The 11,319-nt window shown below is 42.8% G+C and overlaps 1 protein-coding gene across 1 annotated transcript in view; it reads left to right on the top strand.

Annotated features, from left to right (window-relative positions):
• Nucleotides 1–417: 417 nt before the first annotated feature.
• SLC1A2 (solute carrier family 1 member 2) overlaps nucleotides 418–11,319 on the top strand; it is a 137,746-nt gene continuing 126,844 nt past the window's right edge. Inside the window, exon 1 of the mRNA XM_017672130.3 lies at nucleotides 418–599. Coding sequence (XP_017527619.2) covers nucleotides 583–599 — 17 coding nt within the window. The 5' untranslated portion in view covers nucleotides 418–582. The remainder of the gene's footprint in view (nucleotides 600–11,319) is intronic.

Here is an 11,319-nt window from a genome sequence, read left to right as displayed (position 1 = left end):
CGCCTGCAAATCCCCAGCTCCGGCGGGACTAAATCTTGCAATCCCTCCCCGGCCGGCGCCGAGCCAGGGCGCAGCGGCCTCCACCGCCTCCCCCGGCGCGCACCCACCCGCACACGCGCGCACGCACGCACACACTGCCCTGCACACACACTCACCGTCCTCGCCTGCCACCATCCTCCGTGCCCGAGCACCGCCGCTCGCCGCGCCTGCGGGCCCCGCAGCCAGCACAGGTGGTAACGGAGGCACGTGGTCCCCGCGCGCCCTCCCGCAGCCCCGGGGGCGGCGCTCTCTCCAGGAAGCCACGCTCCGAGCGCCGCGAACGCTTAGCCAAGCGCCACCGAGGCCGGCGGAGGGGGGCGCGGGACTCGAGTGGTGGAGAGCGAGTCGCGGATTAGCGTCCGCCGGAGCCTCCCGCGCGGGTTGAGGCGCTAAAGGGCTTAACCAGGAGGAGGGTAGAAGGGCGTGGAGAGGCTCCCCCATAAATACCGCGCTCGGCCACCCTCTCGCGCTCACCCCGGCGCCTGCTCACTCTCGCACACCGCTGCCGGATTGTGCCGAAGAGGAGGGGGCGTTCCCCAGACCATGGCGTCCACAGAAGGGTGAGGCTTTTCTCGGTACCCTCGGGGGAGCAGGGGCCGCGCGCGGGGTGGTGGCCCCCTAACCGAGATGCGGACAGACGTGGGCGCCAGGCCTCGGAGACGGTGGCTGAGGGAAGGCTTGGCTGGGAGTGGGATGGTGGAGAGGACATTGATTTTCTTTCGCGAAGCTACTTGCTTAACCCTTTGAAGATTCGAGAGACAGATGACTTTTAATTAAAAAGGTACGGTGGAGGTGTGGCAAAGAGCGTGACCAGAAAAACCTCTGGCGGTGACTTTTGGGATTTAAAAACATTACGGGATTGGGCATGGTGTGAGCTGTAGAGCTTCTCCGGGGAAGCAGCGCTTCGCGCCCGGCGCAGGCTGGAAAGTAGGAAACCGCTGGGAATGAATGAGCCCGGGGCGGGGCGAGGACCAGCGCGCGCGGCCTGGAGTGTCACATTTACAAAGTCGCCCGATAGATGCCCAGCCTGCTAGGATACTCCTTGTCCTTGGATGGCGGAATCTCCCTGGCCAGCTCTTATGGAAGAGGGGAAGAGATTTGGGTGCTTCCCGAGAAGAGGGGGGAAAATAAGTGAATTTGGGGAGGGACAGGAATCCCCAGACTCCAGCGGGGGGAAGAGCTGGCTTCTCCATTCTGCCCATGGCCCTGGAGTTCTTTCCTACCTTGCGAGGCAGCAGCTGAATGGAGAATGCTTCCAGTGATAAATGCCAGCTGCCTTTAGCAAGAGGGAGATGGGGCTACAAGGGGCAAAAGGATCCCTTGAATACTCACATCTCCATAGAAGGGTCCAGAACAGTCAAGGACCCTGAAGCGCTATCTCCCAGGAAACTTCTCTGGCTTTGTTAAGCCTGAGTAGGAATAAAAGGACTGGTTGGGGAATTTAGCTCTTTGGTTAATTCACAAGATCACTTTAGCCACTTGCAAGAGATCACTGGATCCATGACATGTGCAAAGCCAGTATCACCAGCTCCTCTGGACATAGGTGGAGAGTCCTTGGTGCTGGCACTTTGCATAGTTTCTCTCTAATAAATTTTATCAATGCTACAGGCGTTCTGAGGGAATGGATCTTCAAGTAAGAGTGAGAGCTGGTTCCAAAGTCAGAGCTCTAGATTTCAGCCTCTAACGAAGGGAAGATATTTCTGTGTCCGGGAGAAGGAACTCATCCCTTTTCTGTCCTTTGGAGTCCTTCCAAAGGGTTCTGGCATCTTATTTAGCATGAGATTTCTTCTTTCTTTTTGTCATAACAGTTAAGCAGTGTGTACCTTTTCGATTATTATTTCTCCATAAAGATGCTCCAGAAAGACAAGAGTGTATAAGGAGTGTGCATTGAAAAAAAAAAACAGAGCTCTAGAGTTAAATATTAAGAGCCCATATGGCTCAACCTCATTGCCTTCCTCTGTTTAATTGAACAGTCTTTCATATTAGAAAAGATATAAAGGCATTTCTGGCTGCCTTCAGGCTCTTCTATAGACTTTCCCCTGCTTGTAAAGGCTGGGTTGGAAAACATCTGGGAGAGAGATGGGTGATGGCCGTCTTTCAAATTCTGCATTCAACTCTCTCCTTATTTTGATAGCCAGATAGTGAAGGGAGAGGTTAAGGCAACAACAAATGTCCCTGAATTAGTGTGTTTATCTCCCCTTTGTCCTAAATGAGAGCTGTCAAATGATTTGACATTAAATACAGAGAAGTGATTTCCAGTGTTTTGAAAGACTCACATTCAGTTAACACCCTACTTGTGCATTGTGCATAGTGAAGAAAAGACTGGCCAAAGGAACTTGTATTTTGGAGATGAAAGAATTGAAAAACATTGAAAGTCTGGGAAACACAGACAAAAAAAATCTATGACCCTTTATCATGTAAGAGCAGTAACTGGTGAGTGGGTGGTATTCTCAGGAACCTGCTTTTCCCTCTCTTCTTTTCTTCCACCTTTTCTAGCAGATGCATTTGCTGAGTACTTGTTGGGTAGACCTCACAAACTAGGCACTATGGGGGGGATACAAAGACACACAGCCTGATAGCTGGCTTTTAAAGGGCCAGCTCCAGTCTGAGACTTTGATTAGTAAATTGTTCCTGTGGCTTGGTGAGATCCTCTTGCCTCTTCTGTTATCTTTAGTTAATGTGCCTTATAAAGGGAAGTTCACTAAGAATCCCCAGGCGGGTCCCCTTTGTTAGCCTTTGCCTTCTAACAATGTTAGAACTGTTTCCTTGAAACATACATTGCTGAGAAAGAAGCAAAAATGGCAATACAGTTATATGCTTCTGATATATGTTTTTTCAATGCAACTCTTATTCAGAATATTTGGAGAATGGCATAGTATGGTAAACAGACCATTCTGGTCACCATGTATTTGGTAATATAGTTACAGTCAACTACATATTTGATTGTGAATTAGAAGCAATAGTGTTGATTTATTAATGTCCATAAGATTAATTACCAATTAATAGCTACTAGAGACATCTTATGTTAGTTCAGCACACCACTTTTGTGTACATCACTACATTTAATTTTTCCAGTAACTGTGAAGTAGGCATTCCAATAAAAATGGACTTTAAGAATAAAATTACATAGAATGTAGTATCTTTCCAGGAAGATTCCAGAACTTGGCAGAATTTTCGGGTTGTCATCTGGAAATGTTAGTTATCACTGAGGGATGTACTAGGCATATCTCGGTGCAGAAGATTACTGACTTTCTCTCAAACCTTTGTAATACACACCTTGCAATATTAGGAATATTCTGTAGGAATATTCTTATTGTCAGCCTCTGCAGTTGGTCTTTGCCTTTGAAAAGCATACTCCAATGCAGTCTGGTTATTTGAGGCTTCTGATTATTTGGAACTGGGATTATTAGCTTTTGGTTTCCATTAGAAGTCAACAGTGGACTGTTTGGTAGTTCCCAGGCCCTTAGAGGTATTTTCTTGCAAAGCAATGTCTAATTTGATAGTTGAACATTGTTTTATCTGGGTCTCCAGATATGGTTAGAATTATGGTTTTAGGTTCCTGACCCAAATTGGAAAGAGATTAGAAGTAGCTGGTGGCGACAAGCTGATGTCCATTATGGACTGAATTATATTGGAGTTCCCAGAAGCTGTAGAGGTGGGCATTTTAAAAATACATTCTGTGGTCAGGAGATGGCTAGGTCACCACGTATGTCCAGGACCCAAGGCAATCAGTTCCTGGGAGCCAAGGGGTCAGGGCAAAGCTGGCCACAAGGGCTTGGGTTAGAGAGTAAGTAAAACAGAAAACTGCTGGCAGCAGAAAAACCCCGGCAAGGAAGACCTCTGGATTCATTACATTGTTCCAAGCAAACAAAAGCAAAACATACTGATTGCCTTTTCCCTCTTCCCCTTGGGAATAAGGTTGAGGACAACTGGGGGAAGAGCCCATGGAGTGGACTTACTGGGAAGTAAGTGGAGGACATAGGGCTTGAGGTCCAGAGAGGTTTGCATATTGCATGCCTCAGGCTTTGCTGCAATTTTCATTTCTCATTTCTCATTTTCAGGAATATAAAATTCAGCCTCCTTGAGTAAAATAGGTGTTAGTGGAACTATGAAAAAGCCATTTCATGTTCACTATGACAGCCTCTCGTGCGTGATTGAAAGCTTAATTTTCAAGAAAAAAATTTTAAATCCAATGAAACTTGTGAAGTGGAAAAGCCAGAATGTTAAAAACCAAAAGACGGTCCATCCATCAGTATCAATGGCCACTTCTTTTCCTCTTTTATGCAACATGATTAGGTGCTGTCTCCTTTAGCTTCAGATTTAAAGAACTGTCAGACAAGGGAAAGTCCTTTGTCTTGTAAGAGATGGTGCTTCAGCTGTAGAAACAAGCAATATATAACAGCTAAGTGTGAAATTTCTGGGTCAGTGTGCCATGAATCCTACAGATTCAGGATTGCAAAGCTTTTCCATAGTTTGAAGCTCAACACCGGTTGATTTCATTGAAAGTCTCCCCTCCTCACACCGCTCCATGGCTGTGTCACACAATGCCCACATGTCTGGTTTTCCCTCTTTAAAGGAAAAGTAAATTGTTTTCCATACTGATTTTCTCCCCCATGGGACTGGCTTGCCTCTTGGAACGAACTGAATCTATTCAATTTCAATCGCCTGCAGTAATAATTTTAATCAAATAAGATAAGACCCTGATAATTTAAAATCTTCCAGCCATAATAGGCAGAAGAGTCATTCTCAAGATCAAATTTCAGTTTTGTTTGCATTTTAAGAACCTGTCCTGGAAGTCTGAAAAATCCAACAAATGCCATACCGCCTTGCTTGCATTCTTCTCTTCCATGCCCTTAACGCTTGTTGGGGGCAAGCAGGATGCTTCATAGCAAGAGTTTTAGAATCCAGATCACAGCAAATCTCTTTATTTACCTTGATTCATGTGCTTGCTCTCTTCTCTCTCTACCCATCTCTCACCCCTCAATGCACCAAACGTCAAGTCCTTGGAATGAATTAATTAAAGGAGTGTTTTAAAATATCTCATGGCTCCATTTCCATGTGCTCTATCATTGATTGGAGGCAGATGGGCTGCATATTTTTCAGTAGAATAGTAAGGACTAGCGTCTTGTTAGAAATCTGTTTGGCTTCCAACGGTGGCAGGAAAGACAATGGGCCATAGCATTAAAGAAGAATGAGAAAAAGGTAGATCTTTAAGCTTTTAAAAGAATAACTCATAGTCTTAGTGCTTTTTTTTTAGATAACATTTTTCAACTGTGTTGATATTTATTTATGTACCTTTCATTGATGTATTTGTTTCATTTCTCACTTAGATGAGCAGATATGATGGCTGTCTGCTGAATTGCCGTCTGGTGTTTCCGGCAGTCTCAGCAGCTGCTCTGGATTATAGATTCATTGAGTGAGGACTGTCCTATAAAAATGGAATGAAGGGAATGAACTCAAATTTGGCTGCTGGACTTAGTCTGTGTCAACCCCGGCTCTCTCTAGGACTGATGATGGTACATGTTAAAGACTTTGAATGAAGTCCCTGTGGACAATGAGGGAGATACTTCCTACTCTACACACATCCCTGTTGCTTCTAACCAGGCTTCATTTAAATCGTGAGAGTACTTTTTTTCTGTTACATATGGTCGGTGTGCCATCTGTTACTCGCCCTTTGTAATGTGGCACAGGACCTTCCATCGTGTACTCCTGTTATCCTGGGTTCCCAGCCACTATGGTCTCAGGATCACAGAGCTGGCAGCACAGTTAAAAGTGGGTCTGAAGCTGGTCTGCCTCCCAAGATCTGCTCTTCCTACAGCACTAGATGTGAGGTTGTTGGGTGCTTGTTGCTAGGATGTAGCCAAAGATGTATATGTTTTGGCTCACACAGGATTTTGAAAACTTTTCAATTATTTGCTTATACTTAAAAATATTTCACTTAAAAAAAAAAGATCCTGATTCTGGCTTCTCTCAAACACTGGAAAATCTGATGACAAAGACCCTGCCTGGTCTTGGTACCATTTATTAAGTGATTATAGCCCTACATAGTTGTAAGCACTATATATGTATTTATTTAATCTCCACAACAATGCACAGGGACTATTATTATCCCCATTTTATGGGTATGGAAACCAAGGCAAAGAAAGACTGAGTAACTTGCCCAAGATTTCACAGCAAGTGAGTGGTAAAGTCAGACTTTAAACCCTGGAGACTTGGCTCCGGAACCCGCGGCCTTAACTGCTGTACACACTGCTTAGTCCCACAGGATGGGGGCAAGCTGAGGCTGACGAGTGACTGTTCCCGGAGAAAAGGCATGTGCCTTCCAGACTGGGCACAGCCTTTTCTGAGACCACTCTCTCATGGTACCTGCTTGACCCCTTGCCTTCCTAAGGCAGCACTGAGCGAATGAGAGCTTGGGTTCCATCCTCTGCCACTGCCTGGTGTGTGCATTGGAAGAATTCTTCAACATCTCATTTCTATGTCATGAAAGGTAATTCCAGCTCCTTTTTATTTTTAACCCCTTAGCCACGACCTTTGCGTTTTTTCTTTTACCTTTGCTCTGAGTTGTTCTTAAGGAAGAGTTCTTTTGTAATTACTGGTTGTCAGGATGCTGATAGCATTGTCTCACCCAGATGTGCTGTGAGAGCCCTGGGCATGGCAGCATGCATCCCATCCTTTGGAATATTAAGCCTCAGGCTTGCACTTTTTAGTGGCAAATGTGGCTGAACATTTAGCAGGCCCTGGAATTTATCCTTCTTATGTGATTTTCAAGTATGGTTGTATAGGGTTGTGACTTAACTTACCTTAAACCAGCCATCTGCCCTGGCCCTTTAATGAGTGGGGCTAATGTTGGTAGTGGTTTTTTCTTTTTGCAACATACACAGACAAGGATGACTAAGGAGATCTTTTAAATTGAGAAAGAAATCCTTCACAGGTCCATATTGCTGTGCATTTTTAAGAGTGGCACAGTTTGTTGACCACTCGATAGGTGGCAGGAAATGTCAGTGCTTTGTCCAGACTGGTGGTTTGACTCCCTTTGGAAGCCCCTGGGTCCTCAGGGAATCCCAATTCCCACAGCATTCCATTCTCTTATGATCAAAAAAAATGTCTCTGCCAAATATATCATTTGGTATTTATATGACAATTGTCATATATCAACTGTGTTCATAAATATCACCATAAGCAAATATAAATAGGATCATTCATTTGAACTTATTCCAAGTCTGCATGACTATACATATATGATTTCATTAAATCCTTGGAAAACTGCTATGGAATATTTTTTTCTTGATTAAGAGGCCAGTTTATTAATTTACAAAACTACAGTAAAATTTTTAATTCTACACATTCTTTCCCTTAGTTATTTCTTTTTTTGTTTTGTTTTGTTTGTTTACATACAGAATTTAAAACATTCTATGAAATATCTCCAACATGCTTGCTGAGAGGGAACCTTCATTTCCCTGGACATATGGTTCCATGGAGAGGGACTTCAGCCTCTCTCCTTGTCACCTGGAATAGTTGTTTTAATTTTTTAAATTTTGGTATCATTAATATACACTTACATGAGCAACATTGTGGTTACTAGATTCCCCCCATTATCAGCTCCCCACCACATACCCCATTACAGTCACTGTCCATCAGCGTAGTAAGATGCTATAGAATCACTACTTGTCTTCTCTGTGCTCTACTGCCTTCCCTGTGCCCCCCTCCAACATTATGTGTGCTAATCGTAATGCCCCTTTTTTCCCTTCTCTCTCCCTTCCCACTCATCCTCCCCAGTCCCTTTCCCTTTGGTAACTGTTAGTCCATTCTTGGGTTCTGTGAATCTGCTGCTGTTTTGTTCCTTCAGTTTTTTCTTTGTTCTTATACTCCACAGATGGGTGAAATCATTTGATACTTGTCTTTCTCCACCTGGCTTATTTCACTGAGCATAATACCCTCTAGCTCCATCCATGTTGTCACAAAAAAAATGGTAGGATTTGTTTTCTTCTTATGGCTGAATAATATTCCATTGTGTATATGTACCACATCTTCTTTATCCATTCATCTACTGATGAATACTTAGGTTGTTTCCATTTCTTGGCTATTGTAAATAGTGCTGTGCTAAACATAGGGTTGCATATGTCTTTTGCCAACTGGGCTGCTGCATTCTTAGGGTAAATTCCTAGAAGTGGAATTCCTGGGTCAAATGGTATTTCTGTTTTTAGTTTTTTGAGGAACCTCCATACTACTTTCCACAATGGTTGAATTAATTTACATTCCCACCAGCAGTGTAGGAGGGTTCCCCTTTCTCCACATCCTTGCCAACATTTCATTTGTTGTTGTTTGTCTTTTGGATGGTGGCCATCCTAACTGGTGTGAGGTATATCTCATTTTGGTTTTAATTTTCATTTCTCTGATAATTAGCAATATGGAGCATCTTTTCATGTGGCTGTTGGCCATCTGAATTTCTTCTTTGGAGAAGTGTCTGTTCAGATCCTCTGCCCATTTTTTAATTGGATTATTTGCTTTTTGTTTGTTGAGGTGCATGAGTTCTTTGTATATTTTGGATGTCAACCTCTTATCGGATCTGTCATTTATGAATATATTCTCCCATACTGTAGGATGCCCTTTTGTTCTACTGATGGTGTCCTTTGCTGTACAGAAGCTTTTTAGTTTGATATAGTCCCACTTGTTCATTTTTGCTTTTGTTTCCCTTACCTGTGGAGATGTATTCATGAAGAAGTTGTTCATGTTTATATATTCAAGAGAGTTTTGCCTATGTTTTCTTCTTAGAGTTTTATGGTTTCATGACTTACATTCAGGCCTTTGATCCATTTAGAGTTTACTTTTGTGTATGGAGTTAGACAGTAATCCAGTTTCATTCTCTTACATGTAGCTGTCCAGTTTTGCCAGCACCAGCTGTTGAAGAGGCTGTCATTTCCCCATTGTATATCCATGGCTCCTTTATTTTATATTAATGACCATATATGCTTGGGGTAATGTCTGGACTCACTATTCTGTTCCACTGGTCTGTGGGCCTGTTCTTGTGCCAGTACCAAATTATCTTGATTACTGTGGCTTTGTAGTAGAGTTTGAAGTTGGGAAGAGAGATCCCCCCTGCTCTATTTTCCTTCTCAGGATTGCTTTGGCTATTTGGGGTCTTTTGTGGCTCCATATGAATTTTAGAACTATCTGTTCCAGTTCATTGAAGAATGCTGTCATATTTTCGCTATGGAATATTATGCTTATTTTACAGATAGAGAAACTGAAGCTTTGAGAAATTTTGATTTTATGCTGTTATTGCATATCTTGTAATTTTTTGTTTTGTAATCTAATTTTACTGTGTTTCACACTATCCACATTTTGCAACTAATTAACATTTTCTTAAAATTTCAGAAGCCTTCCCTTTGTTTTTTTGTTTATTTTTACTCTAGTAGGTATCTCTAATCATTTTGATCAAAGGAAGCAAAGTAGTCAAGTGTCCTTGCAAAAAGAGATGATACAGAACGTAGGAGGCAATGTACAACAAGAAGGAGAAAAAGCATTACAGAAAGAAGTTAAATTATCTGTAAACGGATATGTGACATTCAAAAGAAAATGTCACCATAAAAAAAAATGGGAATAAGTTTAGGCAACTGAGAAAAATGGTCAGACTCCCAGCTTATAGACATTAAAGAGGAGAATCTTAAGTAGAAGCAGCAGTTGCAGTGCATGAAGGGAGATAAAGAAAAAGAAAACAGATTAACTGGGGGAAGCATTCTTCTCTATTAGGTATCAGACAAAGCCAACTGTGCAGACCAAATAGTATTTTGTTTTTATCTCAGTCTTTACTTAAAAGGACAGTTGTGATCTGATAACTAGCTTTGTTAGGAAAGTGGATGGAAGTCAACATGAACAAAGCACAATTAGATAAACTTGTCTAGGAGTGAAATGGATGGATATCAGTGGACAGAGCATTCATCTCAGACATTCTCAAGGGAGTTATGGTCCCAGGTGATGTTCAGCTATTATTTTCTTATATTTAGAAGCACCATATGGTCTAGAAAAAGTGTCAAAAATAATATTGGAGTAATTACTAAAAATATAATAGAGAGTAATGAAATTATAGACTCCCTAGTGTTTTTCTGGGAGTTAATCATCCATCAGCAGACATTAGTTAAAACCATCATAGAACAGAAGTGCAGAAGAGGTTATTGATTTTTTTATCATGCCTAACTGCTGCCATTTTAAATAGAGATCATTTGTAGGAGTTTACCTACTAGTCTGAGAATGTTGAAATTTTGATTCTTTTCAAGGCACTTATACCTTGGGCTGGAGACATTGTTGCTGGTTTGTCCTGAGATGGAGACTTGTGTGCATTGTTTATTAAAGGGGATCCCTCAACAGAAATCCCTGTGGAAGAGAGAGGGAAGCTAGGGTGGGCATAAGGAGACATAGAAAAAGTCACAACAAAGGGCTTAGCCCATCTCACAGGAATTTCTGGTCCTGAATTAGGGAAACAGATCTGGCCTTTCTACTACTGCATCAACCAGTTACTGGATGGAGGGTTAGGGGAGATACGTTAGTAAGTGTTCTCACATATCAACACTCCCAGCAGCTGGGGGAATAAATCCTCAGTCCTTAAGAGAGGCCTGTGGGGGCCTGGCTGGTATACCACAGCACCCATTATTGACTCCAAATTCAAATGTTTGAGAGATAATAACATAATGGATAGAGCAGTCTTCAATCTGAATATCCAGGCCTTCACAAAGCTGTAATCCGTAATACAATGCTATGCCTTAAAAAGAATGTGTGGATGGGGAAGAGCAGTGGGGCAGGGGTGTGGATTCTTGTGGGCAAGGATGGGGAGAATTAGCAGGTATCCCCTCCTTCGTTTTTAGGTCTGACTCACACAGCCCCCAAAGGCAGACAACAGAAGTGCTTCTCTTCATGCCAGTCCTTCCATGGGTATCTGTTTTAATGGGAGGATGATTATCTGAAATTGCTGCCTAAGGAAGGAAAACAGCTCCAGTTAGTGGAAAGGGTCAGAAAGAGCAATAGATACATGTGTTGGGAGCTAGAGTATTGCTATTATTGGTATTTTCCATGTGGTCAGAGCTGTTTGGATACTCCTATTTGTGTTATTTCCCATGGAGCTCTCACCTTGGGAGAGGTGGGCAGTGAACTGGCCAACCCCTCTTCTGCGTTGCTCTGTTGACTCAAGAACTCATGCACTCTGTCAACCTCCAGCCAAAGGGTCTCCTATGTTGACATATCTCTGCTCTATTCCCTCAGTAAATGTTATGTTCAGAGATGAAA

This window comes from Manis javanica, chromosome 11, assembly GCF_040802235.1.
Source record: "Manis javanica isolate MJ-LG chromosome 11, MJ_LKY, whole genome shotgun sequence".
In the NCBI taxonomy this organism is placed as follows: domain Eukaryota; kingdom Metazoa; phylum Chordata; class Mammalia; order Pholidota; family Manidae; genus Manis; species Manis javanica.
This window is presented reverse-complemented; position numbering and strand designations above follow the sequence as displayed.